Raw genomic sequence first — 22883 nt, 5'->3', positions numbered from 1 at the left:
CCCGTAATGATCAAGGTCACTGAATAACAATAATGACAATAATGATAACAATTGCCTTTTTAAAAAACAACTGGGAAATGGAGGATGTGGGTCAAAGAGTACAAACTTCCAGTCGTAAGGTGAGTAAGTTCTGGGAATCTAATGTACAGCATGGTGATTATAGTTAGCAAGTATTAGTTTCAAGTATTGTATACTTAAAAGTGGCTAAGAGAGTAAATCTTAAATGTTCTCACGACACACACAAAAAAAGTGTAATTGTATGAGGTGATGGATATGTTAACTAACCTTATTGCGGTAACCATTTTTTTCTATCAAATCATCATGTTGTACTTTAAGGTGATGTTGTACATCACCTTAAACTTACTCAATGTTATATATCAATTATATCTCAGTAAAGTTGGAAAAAAACCCACATGGTTGATGTGACTATATCAATATCAATTTGAGTTAATCTTTATATCAGCTTAGGAAATTTGGTGGTTGGATCTCCATTTTATTGCTGACACTCAGAGAAGTTTAATAACTTGCCTGGTATTGCACAGCTAATATATTGTGAAGTGGGATTCAAACCCGAGGTTGTCCTCAAAGTTTTTGCTCTTTTCTTTGCTGGTTGTCAGACAGCCTAAAGAGTTGTCCAATCTCCAAATCTCTTTTACAGTGTTCCCAGTTACTGGATTTTGATCACCTGTTGGCATTTTATTGCTTTCATATATACTGAGTCCTCCTCTGTGGGGATAATGTTGATATAAATAAGAGGAGAGCATGGTTTATCATTTTCTTATACTATCTGGAACTCTTGACTAGCAGTAGGGAAGGTCTTGTCCTCAGTACCTTGGTTTATCATCCATCCTCATTTTTTCTTTAAAGTAAGGTATTTATCTGCTCCTAGAGGAATTCCTCCTGTCGAGTAAAATAGTTTGCCTTCATGTATCCCTTATGTAGCCTTCTATGGTTATTTTGGTGGTCTAAACCTCCTCACCTGTGTTGGAACACCTGTGAGCCATGAGGCTGCTATTCTGTATGGTCACTGCTGCTGAGCAGAGCACTGGTGAGCAAAGTACTTTCAACAGCAGAATCTCAAGTGGTGTTTGGTGATGTTGCTGGTCATACATGCTTTACTACATCCAATTAGAATGAAAAAAATTAAAATCAGAGAAGAAGCAAAATCATTGATAATTTAGGGAACTCTTAGATAGATAAAATGTAGCTAGAAAGTGTTGGGGGTGGTCAGTGCCTGGTGGATGAGAACATTTTTGTTCTTACTTCACAATGGCAAAAATGTATGCATTTATTTTATAACTTGTTCCTTTGAGAAATACTGGTCAGCTCCATCATTCAATTTGTATTTTCAGATATATTGGAATAAATAAAAACATTCAATGGCTGTACAATGTGTCACTATAATTGTAGGATTATTCCTTGTTTTCTCTATTTTAATTGAATCATATCTTTTTTTCCTAGGTTACGGTCTTTGGTCAAACAATTAGAGAGAGGGGAGGCGTCAGTGGTAGATCTTAAGAAGAATTTGGAATATGCAGCCACAGTGCTTGAATCTGTATACATTGATGAAACCAGGTAAGCTAAACATGACAAGAAATTAGTTCAGTGATGGTAGATTTTCTGTTATATGGCTTTTCTGAAATGTCCCCCATGGCATGTACAAGGCAGCATTCAAATGACTGGTCTTCGAGCTTTAGTTTCCACAAACAGATGGGGTAGTTTTGGACACCACTGTCCTGTACCTCCTCATCTCTAAAAGGAGCTAATAGAACCTGTCTCACATGGCCATTTTGGTAATGAAGTGAGATAATGCAAGAGGAGAAAGAATAATTTTAAAAAATATGGTAAGATTTTTAATCAAATGTAGAGTTCCACTGTAATTATTGCATATTGTTAGCCTCAGTCTATAAATTATGTTCATGTTTTAATTCACAATATCCATCTGTAAGTGGAGGCACCTGAAGTGATAGAGAAGCATTTGTCCTCTTAAGCACTCAGTGTTCCTCCTTCAATCGTATGTGTTATTGATTTTCTTAGCAGACTCTTTCCCCTTGAATTATCCAAAGTATTAAAGCACTTCCAGTTACTACATGCATTTGAAAGTAACAAAATTACTTTTCTTTTGAAAAATGTTGAAATGGTGTATATGAAGGGCTTTTCTTCTTTTTTCTAATTCAGACAAGTGCCTCCGTATTTGTGATGTCTCACTTTTCTATGTCAAATTCCAATCTGAAAGGATTTCCCGGTAATCTAAGAAATGTGTGGCTTAGTTTTTGGTGACATGCTTGGTTCCTAATATAAGGAAATTTGATATCATAGTTTTTTTCCCAAATGTTATATTTTCTCCCTTTCCCCCAATTGATGTGTCCAAAGGGGGAAAAAAAAAAACCTTTTCATTGATGCCTGTTTTTATTGCTTATTTTTGGTAGGTCTTAATATAAGTCTAAAATGCAATTTTAAGTCTTATTGTAACTTACTGCTATTTATGTTCTGTTCTAATAGTTTGACCTATGAACAAGTTTGAAAAATCAGCTAAGCGCACCTGACAGATGACTTAAATCACTGTGCTCAAATAAAGAACTGCATTATTTTGGAAATTTTGCCTGAATTTAGACATTTAAGTTTCTGTGATGTCTTAGCAAACTAGAAAGAATATCACTTGACATCAACTGGGTTCCTTACTTCAGAGGACTGGGTTTGTGTGATTTGGGTAATACTTTGCAAAGTCTTTATTTCTCGTTTTTAAATTTATTTTTATTAAGCTATAATTGACATATTATGTAAGTTTAAGGTATATAATGTGTTGACTTGATATGTTTATATATTGCAATATGATTATCACCATAGCATTAGTTAACACCTCTATCACATCACATAAATATCAAATTTTTTTTTTTTTGGTGAGGAAGATCAGCCCTGAGCTAACATCCGATGCCAATCCTCCTCTTTTTTCCAAGGAAGATTGGCCCTGGGCTAATATCCATGCCCGTCTTCCTCTACTTTATATGGGATGCCGCCACAGCATGGCTTGACAAGCTGTACGTGGGTGCGTACTGGGGGTCTGAACCCACGAACCCCGGGCTGCCGAAGCAGAGCGCACACACTTAACCGCTGTGCCACTGGGCCGGCCCCAAAATACCAATATTTTTTGTGTGCTGGAAACAAACTAGTCTGTTAGCAACTTTGAAGTTTATAATACAGTATTGTTGTCTATAGCAAAGTCTTTAAACGTCCTTTTTTTTTTTAAGCAAAATAATGCTACATGATCCGTGTATGAAACAAACCTCCCTGTGAATGCATTTTTTTGTGTATGTGTGAGGAAGTTTGGCCCTGAGCTAACATCTGCCAATCCTCCTCTTTTTTTGCTGAGGAAGACTGATGCTGGACTAACATCCATGCCCTTCTTCCTCTTCTTTATATGGGATGCTGCCACAGCATGGCTTGACAAGCGGTGCGTTGGTGCGCACCCAGGATCCGAACCTGCGAACCCCGGGCCGCTGCAGCAGAGCGCGCACACTTAACCTCTTGCACCACCAGGCCGGGCCCCCTGTGAATGCATTTTTAAATGGAAGGTTTATATTCCATTCAAATTTCACAGACCTTCTGGGAATAAAGATACCGGGTGCTCCTGAGTGTAGTGGGTCTGGACCCACAGAACCTGAGAAGGAGTATATTTGACTTTCTCTGACGCCTTTGTTCCTTTCTCTAGTCTGCTAAAGAGGGCCATCCTGAAACATAAATGGTGGGAAACACCATTCTGAAACACAAATGGTGAGCTTTCACAGCCCTTACCAAAAATGTGCTATATTTTTTGTGGCCAATTTAATTTGGCTTTTTTACAACTGTGTATGCAAGTGGGGTGGAGAGAAGGAGCAGCTATTTGAACAGAGAGCTATAACTTCAGATTTAATCTCAGTGTCCCGGTGGTGTTTCTTGTGTTCAGGCGACTCCTGGATACGGAGGATGAGCTCAGTGACATTCAGTCAGATGCGGTGCCTTCTGAAGTCCGAGACTGGCTGGCGTCCACCTTCACACGGCAGATGGGGATGATGCTCAGAAGGAGCGAGGAGAAGCCGCGGTTCAAGAGCATCGTCCATGCAGTCCAGGCGGGGATATTCGTGGAGAGGTAAAGAGAGCTGTCATTCAATGACCAAAGCAGCAAAAGGACCGCCAGTTTCAATACCCAGAAGCTTTGCTTTGATGTAGTTTTGATATCTTTATAAATACTGAAAATTCTGGACGGAAACAGTCTTGAATGAGAGATGGCAAAATCATATCTATTTTAATCTCTGTAGCTTCATTAAGACAGGCTTTTGCCTTTGCTCAGAATTCTTTTTGTTAACTAGAGAAGATTTAGCTTGAGTTCAGTCTCTAGTTTTTAAAGAAGGACATCATCTAATCCATCTTCCTTTGACGTGTGTGGATGGTGTCTGCATTTGGAACAGGTTAGGGATGCCTTGAGGTTGTTGACCCAGGGAGGACAGTCCACTTAAGGGGTGTGAGTTCTCCACGACACTTTCCAATTTTGTTAGTCATTTTGCTCTTTGAAGTTGAATTGCTTCCCTTCCCCAGAAATAGATTCCAGAAATCAATTTAGTCTTTCTATAATCCTTATTGCACAATTCCATGTTTTAGAAATGCCACAGTCAGTTCAAAGTTCACCAGGGACATTTTTCTTCTTGTTTTTGACAGTTCTAAAGAACAAGCTCTTCTAAGTGGGTTGCCCATAGGAGTTCTTTGTCCAGTGTAAAGTACTACATTGCATACTGTCCGTGCTATACTATAATTCACTTCTGGGAGAAGAGATGACCCACTTTAGTAATTTAATTTCCAATTTGGGGCACATAGATTAATTTTTGTTTGTTTGTATCCAATGGTTCATTAGTTTGGGACTGCTTTACATTCTTTTGAATTTAACACTTAGGCCACTTGAGTGACTATGAAAAAGGTTATAAAAGAAATTTTAGGTTTCTTGGGTCACCAGACGACATGGTTTCTCATTATTTGTCAATGCTTGGTATAAGTTTGTGGCCTGCTAATTCTTCTTTGTAAGATATATGCATTTCCCCCTCTGTCTTTGCCAGAATGTATAGACGGACATCAAACATGGTTGGACTGAGCTACCCAGCAGCTGTTATCGAAGCCTTAAAGGTAATACCAATGAAAAGGTCTTACAGTGTACATGGTATCCTATAGAAAGTACAGGTAAATTTGTTGCTGGAAAATAAGAAGGTTTTATTTACAGATTTCCCAGTCATCCTTGACTTTTTTCTTTCATTATCTTTTACTTGTTTGTTCCAACAATATCACTATCTTTTCAGCCTGTGTCTTGCTAATTTTTTAAAAGCCAAACTCTGTGTGGGTTTCATTTCTTTCTACTGCTTTGGAGTAGTTGAGTGATCTGTACAGTGATCTGGCATTATGAGACTCAGTTTGAATTTGGCCAGAGGAGTTCAAATTTGTTCTGGTTATAACATCAGGAGGATCTTTGGTGATCATAAGTGTACCACTATCCGATTACCTACTCTATGTCCATTTTATAGATGAAGAAACTAAGACTCAGAAAGATTAAAAAAAAGACAGTTAATTAGATGCAGAGCTAAGGTTTGATACCAGAGTTCCAGGCATATAGTTAGCTCTCAGTAACATGTTACAGCATGAATGGATGCCCCAGAGCCCATGTTCTTTCCATATCTCCTGTTTTCCGAAGACTCTCACTGAGCCCAGAAGTTCCATGGGAAGTCACGCGGATGTTTGAGTTTAAATGGGCTAAATTCTGCAGAATTACTCCCAATCAGGCAAGCTCTTAGAATTGCATAGAATATCTCTAAGAGTCCCAAAGCAGATGTATTCCTCTAGGTGTGTGTTAATTCAGATCCACTGGGCTGAGGGGATCCCAGCTGTGCTGAAGCTGATTTGGTTTCTGTGTTTGAGAGTGGGGCTGCGCTAAGATCTAAGATCACTGGGCTGGTTGACATTGCGTGGTGCCTACACACAGAGTCGTGTCTGCTTGCTCGGGGAAGTCCTGGCATTCTGACTTTGTTAAAGCCATTGTTAAAGCTATTACTATCTTTGAAACCTGAGAAATATATTACCTGATGATATTTTCAGAAGATTGCTTAAATTACCTATTCATGGAATCAGGGGTGGCAGTGCTTCTTGATCAATTTTAATGTCAAGAAAGAGCTATATAGGGCCATTTTGATTATGTATCTCATAGTGCCTTTCTCTTGTCTCACTAGCTGAATTTGTGAGATCCTATATATTCAGATTCTCAGTTCTCCATTTTCTGTCTCTTCTTAACTCATCTTAAGAACAGAAAGGATACTCAAGAAGAATATAGCAAGAAGACACATGGTTTCTCTCCCTCCTCTTCACCCCCACTCTAATGCCCAACACATCAGTGTAATTTACTGTGATATTTCCTATTTAATCAGTGAAATCACTTCATGAGATGATATTTCATAACACCCATTATGAAGTTGCATTGATTTTTATAACTGAACCTGAATCATTCAGTGACAATCTTAGGAACATTGAAAGCATCTTTTATCTTTAATTTCTTCCTTTATTGTGAACATAAATACAAGTGTTTATACCTGTACTAAGAAATTTATGAAAATATTTCTTCCAAATTGGAGCATCTTTTCTTTGCAGAATAACTGAAGAAAATATGGAACAACCTGTGATGTGTATGAATTGTTATGTTAGGCTTAGGGAAAAGTAATTCTCAGATGCACATATGTTGTCTTTCTGAGGGGAAAGTTACCTAGATGATTCAGGCAAAGAATAAGTACTCTCTCTCTGAATTGCCACCCTTCTCCACAAGTACTGCTGATGTGTGCATAAGGCTAAAGCTGCTATTTCTCTTGGTCCTGTCCTCTGTTTGCTGGGGAAGTTCAAGACCTTTTTACAATGTAATATTTTTCCACCTCCTAGACTCTGGCTTTATTTGCAGTGGGTTGGAGGTAAATTGGGGAGATCACGCAGATAAATTCTTTTTTTTTTTTTCTGTGTTTATGTAGTGCCTGTTAGAAAAAGGTTATTTCCACTTCAATGCCAGCAGGATATATGGAACCACTATTGTTATCTTCTATTACAGAAAATTTCCCCAAAGACTGAGAGAATACAATTCAATAAAATAACCATCATGCTACTGTCATGTTAACCTTTGTGATTAATGTAAGAACATGGCATAAAATTAAGTTTAAGTAAGAGAATAATTAACCACCAGCAATCTCCAAATGTGAAATACGTTGCATTTTTGTTCTTTTTATTTTTTCCATTCAATATATACTAGCTTCTAATTTGGGGTGTTTTATCTCTAGTCTTCTGGGGTGGGGTTATTGGAAATGTAGAAGTGTGCTGTTCTTTAGAAGGGCATCTGTTGTGTGACTCAAGAAGAGACACCCTGGATGGACTCCAGGTATACAGTGGGAGGAAATGAGGAGGTCGAGGCTTCCTTTGTGTGAGCATGATAGGAAGTTCATGCAGCTTCTTCACGGGAATGGTCTTTGGACTGAGTTTGGTAAAAGAGGAAGAATGGTTTAAGGCAGTTAAATTAGGTGCTTGTTAAAGTGCAGATTCCAGGCCCCACACCTGGATTCTGCAGAGTCCTCTACGTGAGAATCGGCATTTTTCCTGAGCATCCCAGCTGGTTTTGAAGAACATTAAAATTTGAGAATCACAGCTAATGCCTCCTGAAAATGAGGGGCTGGAGAGGCCATCCATCATGCTGTCTCTATTTCCTCATTCTCTCATTTCTCTAAATCCTAATTTTCAGAATAAATTGACTTTTTAGTATGATAATCTCTTTATTTCCAGTGGTAGAGAGCCTGTTTCTTTTTTGTTCATTCCAGAGAAGAGGACTAAAAATTGTCAGATGTAACAAAGTGTTTTCCCACCTACTGAATTGTCAGTGGACTTTTCTTTAGGCCAGACAATGGATGTCATGACAACGCCAATTAGAGTAACCAATGTGAAGCCTTAGGTCTTGGGTAAATCTTAAATGGCCCCGCTAACTATGACGTAGGTCCTATTGGAGTATGTAGGGCATGAGGCCTGGGTGACAGCATATATTCGTTGAGTTTACAATGTCATCTGTGCACAGTAATTTCCTAGGGGGTGTCAGTGGGGGTATTACCTGGTTCTGCTACCGAATGGCATTAGACACTTCATTTGATCTCTCTGAGGTTGCCAACTGTAAAACTGGGGGAAGGTAACATCCATTTCTAGAGTTGTGATTGTTTGCAAATGTACATAAACACTTTGCACTGTGCCTAGCATAAAAAATGTGCTCAATACTTGTAGTTATTTCTTTAGTTATTGTAATGGAGGAAAAGTTCTTGAAGGCTGAGGTGAGGTTACCATGAAGTGTGAATTGAGACAATCCAGTTGAAACCTTTTCGGAAAAGTTTGGTTTTCCCTATATACAGTTTGTTTTCGTATATCCTGGCATCCGTGAGAGAGACCCTTGATGGCCTTGAGATGATCTTGATGGTTGGGATGTTTGGAGAGGGATAGGATTGGGATGGATGGATGATGTTGGAATGTAGTGGGGGCTGAGGGGAGAGTTCTCTTCCAGGGAACCATCTGATACCTTGCCTGGACTCAGTGTGGTCTCACACGGTTCCTTATTGTCACGATCACAGCAGTGCACTTTCTTTAACTACTCAAAGTGAGACTCTTGACATGATGAGAAACCAAATGACTGTTGCTTTGGAAAAGTTTGTGGCCTAGGGCCACACCTTTCTTTATAACATCCAAAGTAGCTAGTTATAAGTCAAAGACACATCAGCCAATGTTTACGTTTATTTTGGAGTAACTATTTATAGATAAATAAGGCTTTGAACTTCAAGAATGGTGTGTGAGGAGTGTGTTCAGCTCAGCTCTTAGTTCTACTTTTTTCAGTAAAGTGACTTACAGATTTTAGGACTACGTCCCCGGATCAGTGATTCCAGAAGTGATATCTTTTTTCTGTCCTATGAAATGAAGTCTTTCTCCTTGGTTTCAGCTCAGCAGTTTGGATTGAAGTGACACATTATTTCGTATTCTATATCATGCACGTTTCTGAACACTTTTAAGTGAGTTAACATTCTCAACTATGGACTGACAGGAAGTCAGTAGGTAGTACCAAGGGGCTGCGGAGAAGTTTAGAGTAGCAAGTACCCTCAGTTATCGTGAAGTGAATTAAATATTTGAAATTTGGCAAAAGTAGTGGAAGGGCTTAATGGAAAGAGACTGAGCTTAGGCATCAGTTGAACGTATGTGTGTGTTCTGGCCCCACTTGTGTCCCTAGCACTTGCTTGCTATGGGTCTTAGGGAAATTAGATAACTTCTCAGTTTTCTCATCTGCTAAATGTGACTTATAATACCTATCACTTAGAGTTGTTTGTAGGATAAATTCCATATTCATCACTGATCACAATGCCTAACATATGGTAGGCACTCGATAAATTATAGCTGTTTTTATTAGTAATAAGACTATTTAATATTTTATCAGTAAATGCTAGGTAGAACTGCCAGGTTGGAAAAAGTTCGAGAGTGGAAAGAGTGTTAGACTCTTAGGCTGTGAAATCTCAGATGAGGACTGCAGGCCAGCGCCAAAGTAGGGAGGTTGGTAGCTGTGTAAGCGACTGCGGACTAATGCATTCTTCCTCGCTGCTCTGTCCTGCAGGATGTGGACAAGTGGTCCTTTGATGTCTTTTCCCTCAATGAAGCCAGTGGGGATCATGCACTGAAATTCATTTTCTATGAATTACTCACACGCTATGATCTGATCAGCCGTTTCAAGGTCAGTGCCTAATTAAAAAGAACAACTGCACACATTTGTCCATCCTTACATGACTTTTGGGCTAAGACCAAGAGAATCTAACATAGACCCAAAACTGCTCTGGGTGACTTAGGAAGCATCGTCAGGACAGCCGCTGCTGTGACCTCCTCTGTGGTGGGAACTTTTCATTACTCCCTTGCCTGGTGGTCTCATTGGCAGGAGAGAGGCTGGAGCTGCCCATTTAGATCCCAGTCTTCCTACGGGTACAACTAGAAGCCTGAACTCACAGACCTCCCCCTCAGGCTCTGCCTGCAGATCTCATTTCAGCCTAACTTCGTGTACTATCCACCACCAGCGGCAAGTAGACAGTAATGGAGACTGAGTGCACATCTGCTGTCTCTGCAAACTTCTTTTTCCACCACATGTCTCAAATTCAGATAAATACTCTCACTTATCATCTGTGCCAGATCACTGGTATTTCCCAGCCATTCATGCTTCAAATTAATGCTTCAACTTTAAGTAAAGAACGAGACTTGTTTCCAGTGTTCAACCCCTTCAGCCTCCTAATACTGCGGACTCTGGAGGTCGGGCCAGGTTTTGCAGGAACCTGTGCTTTCAGCTGCTAACAGCTGTCATATCACACTCCTCAGACTTCTCTCATCATACGGAGGACCTTCTGAAAAATGCAGGTTTTTTTCTGAATAACAAATTAATTTCTCTGGACAGCACCATTCTATATTGCTTTTCTAAGGACGGCATATTTGGGGGTGTATTTCTTACATAGCCATAAATACTTTATGGCAGTGGTCCTTAATTTCTTTTGCATCAGAAACCTGCTTCAAAACCCAGTGGGATGCTCGAGACCCTTTCCTCAGAACAAAGCTCCCATGAACATACACACACCTTTACCTAGCATTTCAGTGGCTCATAGATCTCCAAAGAAGAGCCCAAAGGCCCCAGGTTCACTGGATCTTCATTTTTAAAAATGATAATGAATTAATCTCTCACATCTAAAAGGCAATATTTAAATTTTTAAAAAATCCACAAATGGTAGCTATAGAAGAATGTGCCCAAGGCATTACGGACTCTCACGAAGCACTATAGTAGTGTTGTCCTTATTTTTTCTTATGAATATGATTTTTAGTCTCCTGGAACACACACTCTCTCCTTTTCCCCCAGCCTGGTACTTGATAATTTACCCTAACCAAGGAATTGATCCAGAAAACTATTACAGTGAATGTTTTCAGAGTCTCCTTAATTTTGTACAAGCTTTTTGCAGTTGTTCGCTTTCTGCTACATAGAAAAAGAAGGTATATATATTATATGTATTTGAGACAGGAAGCAGTTAGGCTAATTGGAAATATTATTCCAAATTGCAAGGCACCAATAATAAATTGCCAAATAATAAACATAAGAACACAGCCTGTTTCTGGATTACAGAACAGACTATCATGTGTTTGTTTTTCATGTGTTTGGTGTATACAATCACTGCTTCTAAAGGGCATGGTTTTCGGGAGGAGGCAGCTCATGTTTGTTTTGCAATCATTTTATTACTTGAGATCTTTGTGTACATTATGTTTGCCCACAAATAAAATAAATGAGACATGCTGCATAGTACGTGTTCATTTATTTCTCGAGATATAAGACTTTAGCCATTACCTGAGAAATAGGTGAATACACACCCTTCTGCCTTAAATGTCTTTGAGATGATCCTGTGTCTTTTCCCTGGGCCTCTGGACTGGAAAACAAAGAATAATTTGTAGGGCAGACCAGGCTTCCTGTCAGATTTTAAAATTATATGATAATTTCTTCAGTGATTTTTACTGACTTTGAAAAGTTCTGATTTCCTCATGTGGTATGGGTATGTCATGCCTCCAGAAAGAGGCAGCTAGAGTGCCTTAGACTTTTGCGTCCTCACTTAAAGCCACTAAATCACTAACTGATGAACTTTGCTGCTCTCTTTCAGATCCCCATTTCTGCACTGGTCTCATTCGTGGAGGCCCTGGAAGTGGGATACAGCAAGCATAAAAATCCTTACCACAACTTAATGCATGCTGCCGACGTCACACAGACCGTGCATTACCTCCTCTATAAGACCGGAGTAGCGGTAAGTATAGATAGGAACTCTTAGGTTACACAAAAGATGTGATAATGATTTTTTTATAGGAGGCTGTTCCTATTCTGATGAAGTTGAGCCCACAAGAAGTGCACTGTTTTGTGGACTTCTCGTTCCCCAAGAATTACCTAACCAATCATGGAAAGTCTTAAGGTTCCTCAGTGCCTCTGAAATTTTCCCCATCTTGGACTTGATGAAATAAATATCTGGTAGTGACTTGCATCCTTACTAGGCCATGACCAAATTAAATATAATTTCTAGAACTAAATATGTATTTCCAGATATGGAGAGTGGTACTATTAACCTCTTGCTATGGTCGAGCACAATGATATCCATGCATCTTGAAATCGTATTGAGTATACTTAGCAACCATGTTGCAGAAAGTTAGCTTTTGGTTTAAACTGCTAGTTCTTTTTCACAAGGTTATTCTCATCCTATTTATGTGTATTTGATTTTTTTTGAACCTAATAGTCAATCTTTACCTCTAATCATTTGAAATTTGTCTTGCTTGTTTTTGCCCAATGTTTCAGCTCTTTAGATGTTTTTTTGTTTTGTTTTGTTTTGTTTTGTTTTGCTGAGGAAGATTCACCCTGAACTAACATCTGTGCCAATCTTCCTCTATTTTTTAGTATGTGGGCTGTCAGCACAGCATGGCCGCTAACAGAGTGGTGTAGGTCCAGTCCCGGGAACCGACCCAGGGCTGCTGGAGCAGAGCATACTGAACTTAACCACTTGGCCACCAGGGCTGGCCCTTCAGCTCTTTAGGTGTTTTTGAGCTCTGTTCTGTAACCCATTGTATTAACTGACCTCTTCAACCTAGTTATCTGCACCTTTACCCTCTTTGCCTTAATGTAAGCCATTAATTTTACAAGATATGGCTGTTAATGACAAACAGCTAGGTCTCTATGACTTTCTACTTTGAAATTTTCTTCAGAATTGACATCAAGATAGACATCTTTTGGGTATGGTTATTAATTAGCCCATAAACCCAGTATATATTTGTTATCTTTTCCGCTAGGACATGTTGAAAGACTTGGTGTAATATCTCACTGAATTAAATATGGAATACAGTGGGAGGAGTGTGGGCTCTGGAGCTAGATAAAGTTGGATATAAATCCTTGCTTAATTACTTATTAGATTTTGTGAACTATGATAAATTACTTGAATCTCTGAGTCAGGATTTCCTCATTTCTAAATTTCAGTTCTTCTTATTGTAAAGCTGATTTCTTAAAAATGTTATTTAAAAAGCTACTTTTTAAATTATATAAACACTGCAAAGGGATGAGGGTTCCTGCCAGAAACTCAGAGCAAACATCATAGTTAACAGTGGTTTTGTGAAAGCTGGAGCACAATGGGGATGCCCACATTAATGTTGCTATTGAGCATTTTTCTGGAGGTCTTGGCCAATGCAATATGGTATCTAAAAAAGTTGAAGAAGCATCCTGTGAAAATAATTTGGTCATCTCTTTTAAAAAATCAAGAAAACCAACTATAAATTATTAGAACAAATAAAAGACCTCAATATAAGATCTGGATAAAATAGCTGTCTTATACACTGGAAATTGACAAGTATGATAGAAAAACATATGTTCCCAACAGTTTTAAAATATCTATAAATTACCTACGAAGAACTTTAAAACCAATGAAAAGGAAACTGTAAAACTAAATTAAAGGGCACAAAAATAAGTGAAGAAATATACCGTGTTTTTAATGTGAAGCCTCAGTATTATATAGATGTCAGTTTTCCTCAAACTAATGTATGAATTCAAAACAATACCAATAAAAATTCCAAAAGGATTTAACAGGAAACATGATCAGCTGAGTCTGAAATTTATGTAAAATAGATATTTCACAATCTTAGAAAAAACAGTTTTGAAAAAGGCAATGTGTGTGGTGGGGTAGTTCTTACTCTACTAGATATTAAGATATCTACTGAAGCTATAGTGATAAAGACAGTGTGGTATTTGTGCAAAAATGATGAATATATCAATGGAATTGATTAGAGTTTCAAAAACTAGACCCAAATGTTTATTGAGCACTTATTGTATGCTGGGGTACTTTTACAGAATGAGGATACGTTGGTGCTTTTACAGAACTTGCATTCTAGTGGGATGTTACAGGTAGAAGACCAATGAAAAAATAAGCAAGAAAATATCACTAGTGTTCTGCAGAGAATTAAAATAGGGCACCCACAGTGAGAAAATTGGGAGTTTTATTAGATAGTCAGGAAAGGCCTCTCTCTGGAGGTAATATTTAATCTGAGACAGTCATGATTTTAGGCTTGAGCCATGCTAAGAATTGAAGAAGAGTATACCAGCTGAGTTAGCGCAGGATTAGTACAACGTCCCTCATAAGAGAGCAGCTTTTCTGTAGTCAAGGAGCTGATATAAGGCAAGCATGGTGAGAATAACATGTGAGGCGGACAGTGGAGCAAGATAAGGTTGGAGAAGAAGGCAGGAGCCAGACCAAGTCTGGCTTTGTAGGCCTGGGTAGTGAATTCCAATTTTATCTGAGTGCAGTGTGAGGACACTAAAGGGTGATCAGATAAAGATTAGAAAAGTATTTCTGTGGAGGGTAGATTTTGAGGCAGCCTGTTGGAAGAGTACTGTAGAAGTCTACTGGAGAGATAGTGGTAGTTTGGACTAGGAAGGACACTGCTGAGATATAGAGACAAAAACATCTGTTTCTCAGTGATGTATGGCAATTGTTTCTCAATAAACCTGGAAAAAAATTCTGTTTCTGAGATGGAGTTAAAAGGATTGAGTGGTAAAAAGGATTTAGAACATTAAAGTGAGGAAGCAAGAGTGCATCTTAGATTTTTGGTTTGATAAACAGGGTTGATGAGAGAGCCTTGTGGCAAAGCAGGCTTTGGGGGAAGGGGAATCAAGAGTTGTGATTTAGACATGCTGAGTTTAAGATCCCTATTAGACATCAATGTGGAGATGTCAAGCAGGAAGAAAACTAAAGGAGTCTAGAGTTCTAGGAAGAGGTCAGGGATGGACATGTAGATTAGACAATCATGAGCATATCAATATTACATAAAAACGTGCAACCAGATGATATTATCTAAAGAGAGGGTGAATAGAAAAGTAGCAGGGCTCTGAAGTGAGTCCTGGAGCAGTCCAGAGTTTAAAGTGAAGATAAAGAATTAGAGCCAACAATAGTAACTAAAAAGGAGTGGCCAGTCACATTGGGACAAAAACTAAGAGAGTGTGGGGTCCTGGAAGCCAATGAAATAAAGTGCTTCAAAAGAGAATGGTGAATTGTGTGGGACATGCCAAAAAGTCAAGAAGAATGAGGATAGAGAAGTGACCACTGCCTTTGGCAACATAAAAGTCATTCATGCCCTTGACATGAGCAGTCTCAGGAGTTTGATGAAGATGGAACATTGACTAGAGTATAATGAAGAAAGATTTGCAGATAAAAAGGTGAGGACATGTCTATAGACAACATTACAGGGAAAATTACTCAGTTCAAAAAATGTTTTTGGGACAGTCGTTTATTTGGGAAAAAATAGAATGTTTTTCTCCTACTTCAGATCATTCACCAAATATCGGACAAATGAATTAAAGATGTGAGTACAAAAATGAATTTTGATCCTACTAAAAGAAAATATGAGAATATGTTTATAACCTTGAAAAAGGAAGTTCTTTCCTAAAGAAGCCTCAAAACACAAAAGTTATATAGCAAAATATTGAGTATGTTAAAATTAAAATTTTCTCTAGGATAAAAAACATCATTATAGTGAAGTACTTGAGGAAAATATACAGAGAGCAAAGATTAAGATTCAGATTATATGAATAAATCAACAAGAAGATGACACAAGTTCAGTAGAAAAATAGGAGGAAACTCATTCACAGAGTTAAGATGGCCCTGTCATCAAGTCTATGTCATGGGCTAAATTTTGTTCCCTCTTTAATTTCATATGTTGAAGTCCCAATCCCTAGTGCCTCAGAACGTGACTGTATTTGTAGATAGGATCTTTAAAGAGGTAATTAAGGTAAAATGAGGTCATATGGGTGGGCCTAATCTGATCTGACTGGTGTCATTATATGAAGAGGAGAGTAAGATGCAGACATTCGTATGCACAGAGGAAAGACCGTGTGAGGATACGGTGAGAAGGTGGCCATCTACAAGCTGGGAAGAGAGCTCTCACCACAAACCAACCCTGCCAATACCTTGATCTTGGACTTCTAGCCTTCAGACATGTGAGAAAATAAATTCTGTTATTTAAACTGCTTAGTCGGTGGCATTTTGTTATGGCAGCCTTAGCAAACTAATACAGTAGCAGAGCCAGGATTTGGTCCCAGGTCTGACTTCGGAGGCCATGCATTTAAATGTTTAGCCATGCTTCTATAATGCCTGTGGCAAAACAGGAGCCCCTGATATTTTTACACTTCAGTGTCCTTATGTGATTCTTCAAAGTATTGTGGTGAGGATCAAAATAGATGTGAAAATATACTTTGGACTCATCTATACAACATATATTTAATTGGTACCTAGTATGTACAGTGTACTATAGAAACGTAAAGGAGTATCATACACAGCTTCCTTAGCATTCAGGAAAAACTCCCAAGCATTTATACTAATGCAAGTTATCATTAATATAAATATTATGTCATAGCAGCCAATGATCATGATGAATTACATGCTGTTCTTAAATGAGCTCATTTTCCATTTGCCATTGAATTTTCATTATCAATTCAGGCCATATTCAAAAGAATTCTTAAATATAGAAACTACTTCCTGCCCACTCTCTCTTGGAAATGCAGCTCAAAACAAACTTCTTTCATTGCAAGCTTACAAAAACAGTAGGGAGTATTCTGACGAATGGAGAACATATTGTTACTCTAACCTTTCATTACAAACCAAGAGGGGGAAATGCTTTAAATTATTTCAGTTTTGTAAACTGTGAGACACATAGGGAATCAAAACATCCCATTGATAAAGTGATGTCTGGGCTTCAACATCAACAGTATTACTCATTGTCATCTGTTTATATTACTCATTATAGCTTAACTTAGATGCCTGGAAGATGCTTGAATCCATTCAGAATTGTTTTGCTCACTCCTAAGAGAAAATCCTTGAACAGAATTAGATTGAAGAGTTGTTGATGGAATAGATATGAATCAGACTCTGAGCTCCAGTCTGCTTTTGATTTAGGTCAAAAAATTCCAAACTCTAAAGCTATTTCTTGGCCCCTTTCATTGCTTTGTCAGACAAGGTGCTGTTAGTTTTCCTTTTGTTTATTTTTTTAGAAGACAGAAGCTATGTATCTTGTGCTTTTGATTGTATTATGACCTCATTATATTTATAAAGGAAACACTAAGGACATTTAAATGACGTCCTATTTAAAGAATGTTAAGTAATTTTATTAGGGTTTGTGGTCAGCAGAATTTTGGCCCCCAGGTCCTTTGCCCTCTGGTGTCATACTTGTTAATATGTTAGATTGGATGGCAAAAAGGAGTTTGCAGATACAATGAAGGTTACTAATCAGAAAACCTTAAAATAGAGAGAGGATCCTGGATTCTCCAGGTGGGCCCAGCGTGATCACATGAGTCCTTAAAAGTCAAGGGGTGTGGCAGAAGTGTGAGAAGGACGCAACCAGCTGTTGTTAGTTTGAAGATGGAGGGGACCAAGTGGAAAGTGTGAGAGGAAGTGAATTCTGCTAATGCCCTGAATGTGCCTGGAAACAGATTTTTCCACAGAGCTTCCAGAAAGGAACGCAGCCCTGCCAACACCTTGATTTCAGTCTTGTGAGATCCTGACCAGAACATCCAGCCACACTGTGCTGACTTCTGACCTAAAGAGCTGTGTGCCAATAAATGGGACACAATAATGGTTGTTCTTTAAGCCTTAAGTTTGTGGTAATTTGTGCAGATAGAAGAGAAAACTAATATAGGGGTGGAAACAGATTTCTAAGGAAATTCTGTCATTTACATATAAAAGTCACAAGTTGCTAATAATGTCTCCTCTGGCAATGAGAATTTGCCCATGTTCTTTTCCTTCAGGTTTCCACTGCCCCTATTAACCCCTGTCTCCCCTGCCCCCCATGGCTTGCCCTCCTGAGTCACACACAGCAGAATTCAGAGCCCACCATTACCAGCTGTCAGAGCCTCCCTGTCATTGATTTAGTTGTGAAACTCATATTTTGTAGATAGTGAAATATTGATAGGATCTGTGGCTTGTACCTTGTCACAGTTTGATAAACCTGGAATAAAATTCGTATGAGACTTAAATTTCTGACTTCTTATGGGTTGTCATAAAACCTTCTGGGTTCACAGTGATTAATTTGGAAAAGGCAAGGAAATCTGAGCCATATTAAAATATGAAGGCCAATTTCTTAAAAATAGCTTCTCCTACCTTTTCTCTGTTTCTATAAATGATGGCAACTAATACCACCCAGCCAGCTCTGGTGGTCTAGTGGTTAAGATTTGGCTGTCACTGCCACGGCCTGGGTTGTTTTTGGTCAGGGAACCAACCACACTGCCTGTCTGTTGGTTGTTGTACCCTAGCGGCTGTGTGTTGCTGTGATGCTGAAAGCTATGCCACCAGTAATTCAAATACCAGCAGCGTCACCCATGGTGGACAGGTTTCATTAGAGCTTCCAGACTAAGATAGACTTGGAAGAAGGACCTGGCCTCCCACGTCTGAAAAAATTGGCCATGAAAACCCTATGAACAGCAGTGGAGCATTGTCTGATATAGCACCAGAAGGTGAGAGGATGGTACAGAAAAGACCAGGCAGGGTTCTGCTCTGCTGTACACAGAGTTGCTAGGAGTCAGAATCAACTCGACGGCACTAACAACAAAAAATGCCACCCACCATTGTTTTTGCCATTTGGGCTAGGAATGTTGGGGTCATCTTTAATTTCTTGTTCTCCTTGACTGCAACCTCTTCGTCCCCACCAGGCCCCCTGTATTCAGTTAATTGCTAAGCCATATGGATTCTACTTCCATGCTGTCTGTACATCCTATAATGACTTTCCAATCCAAAAATACTGCCCTTATTTCTCCCTCTCCATAGCATAATGATCATATTACTCTCTTGCATATAAATTTCATTGCCTATGGAATCTGGGTTGGGTTCCTCACCCTAGCTTTTAGTGCCTGGCATCACAGGGTCCTTAATCAGCCGTACTTCCCGCTCCAGTAAGGGGAATCATTTCCTTCCTTGGGATGAATCAACTTTTGCCACTGGGACTTGCTCATTTGTTCATTCTTCTGAAAATGCCCACTTCCATTTTTTGCTCTGTCTAGTCTTCAAGGCCCATTTTAATGTACCTCGTCTGTGAAGGTGTTCTCATTCTTTCTTTCTTTTTTTTTTTTTTTTTTGCCAAGTACCATCTCTCCTTTCTTCTCATCCCCAAACAACAAAACTGACTCTAAGTATCCACAGGGTCTATTGAAAAGCCAGGATGTTAAAATGAGTTTTTAAAGGCTATGGTTTTATTTTTTGTTGTATGCTTGTCTAGAATCATCTGTTGTTTTGGGTGTATTAGAAGTAGGTTACACCAGGGCCGGCCCCGTGGCTTAGCGGTTAAGTGTGCGCACTCCGCTACTGGCGCCCCGGGTTCGGATCCCAGGCACGCACCGACACACCGCTTCTCCGGCCATGCTGAGGCCGCGTCCCACATACAGCAAATAGAAGAATCTGCAACTATGACATACAACTATCTGCTGGGGCTTTGGGGGGAAAAAAAAAAGGAGGAGGATTGGCAATAGATGTTAGCTCAGAGCTGGTCTTCCTCAGCGCAAAGAAGAGGATTAGCATGGATGTTAGCTCAGGGCCGATCTTTCTCACAAAAAAAAAAAAAAAAAGAAGTAGGTTACACCTAAGATAGGGTCTTGTTAGTGTGTTTGGGTAAGGGGGGAAGTTACACTGATATTTGTAATGTGGGACTGTCATTATGTAGTTATTTAGACACCTTCTGCTGGCTGGGCTGATGCTTGGTGATTCAGATTTGTTTAGATGGTACACTGTCTCCCATTCATAATCTTCTTTTAAAATGTTAAATCGTTAATGAGCTTGGAGAAAGAGTTATAATGGGGGGAGTGGGTAGAGGGAGTCAGGGCAGATGAGTGGGGCCAGAGTGTTGGGGAAGAAAAGAAAGACATTGCCCAAATGAAAAAAATATGTGTATGGAAAATATCAAGAAAAATGTGTAATATAAAATTACACCTATATAATTTTATGCAAAACTGAGTAAACACATGAACAATGACCCAAGAGAAATATGACAAAGATTACGAGTGGGAACTCTGGAGTCACAGTGTGTGGCTTGTCACATGACTAGCTGTGTGACCTTGGGTAAGTTACTGAACCTCTCCCAGCTTCAGTTTCTCATCTATAAAATGGGGATAACAGCAATACCTACCTTTATGGAGTTGTGTGTATTGCATGAATTTCTATATGTAAATAGCCCTGACACAAAGCGAGCTCCCGGAGGTGTTAACCTGATGAGGAAGCCCTTTGCTGCTTTTAGGATAGGTTTTGCAGTTTCGGTTTTCTTGCAGTTTTTATTTATCTTAATTTTCATTTCATTTTGTCCATTTTTCGTGTTAGTCTGTTTTCTCTTTATGCCTTTCTGTTCCTAGTAGATCAGTTTGTATTTTTAATGCGGATTATCAAAGATGCCAAAAAGTTTCCTGACATCTCATGCTGGATTCTGCTAGATAGTATTTTCGAAAGTATAGTTTGTTTTTTTTCCTGGGTTATCTCTATGCTCATTCTTTTTCTAACTATAAAGTCTTTTCTTCATAGGTTGTCTGTAGTTTATTTTTCCCTTCGCTGTCCTCAAAGAAGGCAATAATTCTTAGGAAGTTTCTTAGATGAAGACCCAAATTAGTAGATAATTAAAAAAAAACAAAGTGAGAATTATTAAAGATTGATCTGTTCATTTTTTAATCATTTTGTGTTAAATCAAATAAATATATTTTATTCACTAATCTTTAGTTCAGACCCCTGGCTCTTTTCTGAATTCTGCCAATTTGGGTACTCATATTTGTCTTGCATTAACTCTGCCCCATCTAAGATTTCTAGTTTCATTTCCTTAAAGTGAAATGGAAACTTAAAGATACTCATGAAGCAAGCTGAGTGCAGAATCTCTCTAAATTGTTATAGTTGTTTTCCACTGTTTCACAGTTGTCCGACCTATTTTGACGGCAATCCTTTTAGTAACTATCCAAAGTATTGAACTTAGGTTCTATGGACATAACAACTCCTTTTTTTGGTTCATATTTTATTGTTTATGGCATATTTAATTACATTACAATTATAATAACAAGTGCCATTTTTCAAAACAGGGTTTGAAATAAACCACATTAAAACTTGTAAGCATCAATTCAACTAGTAACAAAAATGAGCAGAGGGTGTGAAGGATGGACTAACAGTCGTGGTGTTCTGTCATATGGGCATTGAGCAGTATGGTTTACAGGAGCGACGGGAAGCATCAATGAATCCATAGAGTCTAGGAAATGGAAGTCAGTTGGAGCTTTAAACATAGCAGTGGTTCTCAAACTCTGGCATGTGTCAGAATTATCTGGATGACTTGGTAAAACACAGATTGGTCGGTCACAACCCAGAGTTTCTGATTCAGTGGGATGGGGGTGGGATTTACATTTCTACCAAGCTTCCAGGTGATGCTAACTCTGCTGGAATACACTTTGAGAACCATTGAACTATACAGCCTATTTTGGTGGTGTGGATGGGGACAAGTCTCCTCAAACATCAGCATGCATAAGGCAGGAGGCCAGGTATTATCTTTCCGTCTGTCTCTACCTATGCACCTTCTGGTGGATAGGCATCAGGTTTTCTGTTACTCTTAGTTCTTGGGATTGTGTTGAAATGTTGAATATTTTTTTTTTCTGTGTCTACCTAGGAACTTTATTTGGAATTTGGGAAAGGATGCAAGGAGGGCTTTTAGAGTCTTCATGTTCATTGTTTTTTGCTTGAAAAAAATAAAACTACTAGTTAGCTTTTTCAACCTTGCTGGGCATGCTGTTTTCAAATCACGTGTCCCCCAGTATCCTCAGAGCAAAAAAAAGAAAACTCTATCTATCAGAAGATGTATGGTTGGCAATAGCTTGCCAGCTGCAGGGTAGAAAGGCAGCAATGTGCGTGTGTTGTCAGCAAGCTGAAGACTTTGTCTGAGCAAGAGACAGATTATCTGATTGCTCTGTAATCTCTCTTTCAGAACTGGCTGACGGAGCTGGAGATCTTTGCGATCATCTTCTCAGCTGCCATCCATGACTATGAGCATACCGGAACCACCAACAATTTCCACATTCAGACCCGGTGAGGATGTTAAGTGTTTGCAGAAGAGGCAAGAGGGGCCAGGGATAGAGTTTTAGAAGTCAGAAAGATGCAGTCACCTTTCTTTTGCATGGTTGCTATATTCTGAGTTTCTAAAAAAGTGAACTTATAAACAAGAGATCAGCCTGGTCAGCTTCAATCAAGACTTAGAGTTTAAGAAGCCATCTGTTCCTAATTCTCATACTTTATTCACATCTAATTAGGATCTCCTTTTCCTCTCTACTCGAATGCTAGCTATTTGTTTATTTATGTATGTACTACGCACACTCTACCTCTTTCTAGTAGGAGGTAGAACAGTCTATATAAATTGCAGATGCCATGTAGACTGAATCAGTGAGGACGGGCTCAGATTGCAGGGTTTATGTTGACATGAACAGTGACTGAGCCTTCTTACCCTCTCATCTCTGGGAGTCTGGTGATAGTCTTCTCATCTTCCCTGACTTCATCTCTGTTCAATGCTAGTGTCACTCCCTGGCACAGGGCTTGGGGAGCTAGGTTGTCTCATGTAGGCTACCTTCACCATGGGCAACCTGTTTACCCTCTATGGTGAACTGCACAAGTAATCACAAACCTCTGTGGGGAGTATTAAACACGGGTCCAAGTGCCCCACTCTGAACCTCTTGACTGTGACAGACATCACTAATCAATTTTGGTATTTTTTTCTTACCAGGCTGCATATTA

At 39.0% G+C, this 22883-nt stretch overlaps 1 protein-coding gene across 6 annotated transcripts in view; it reads left to right on the top strand.

Annotated features, from left to right (window-relative positions):
• PDE1C (phosphodiesterase 1C) overlaps window positions 1-22883 on the top strand; it is a 506252-nt gene that overhangs the window by 404004 nt on the left and 79365 nt on the right. For all 6 annotated transcript variants that reach the window (XM_004418849.3, XM_014785896.2, XM_087429336.1 and 3 more), the window contains 6 exons: window positions 1462-1575; window positions 3944-4126; window positions 5085-5151; window positions 9677-9793; window positions 11739-11879; window positions 22084-22184. In XM_004418849.3, the coding sequence (XP_004418906.1) occupies window positions 1462-1575; window positions 3944-4126; window positions 5085-5151; window positions 9677-9793; window positions 11739-11879; window positions 22084-22184 (723 nt within the window). The remainder of the gene's footprint in view (window positions 1-1461; window positions 1576-3943; window positions 4127-5084; window positions 5152-9676; window positions 9794-11738; window positions 11880-22083; window positions 22185-22883) is intronic.

Source organism: Ceratotherium simum, chromosome 1 (assembly GCF_057802395.1).
Source record: "Ceratotherium simum simum isolate JZ-2026a chromosome 1, ASM5780239v1, whole genome shotgun sequence".
In the NCBI taxonomy this organism is placed as follows: domain Eukaryota; kingdom Metazoa; phylum Chordata; class Mammalia; order Perissodactyla; family Rhinocerotidae; genus Ceratotherium; species Ceratotherium simum.
The sequence above is the reverse complement of the archived record's forward strand: the minus strand, read 5'-3'. Positions and strand labels throughout refer to the sequence as shown.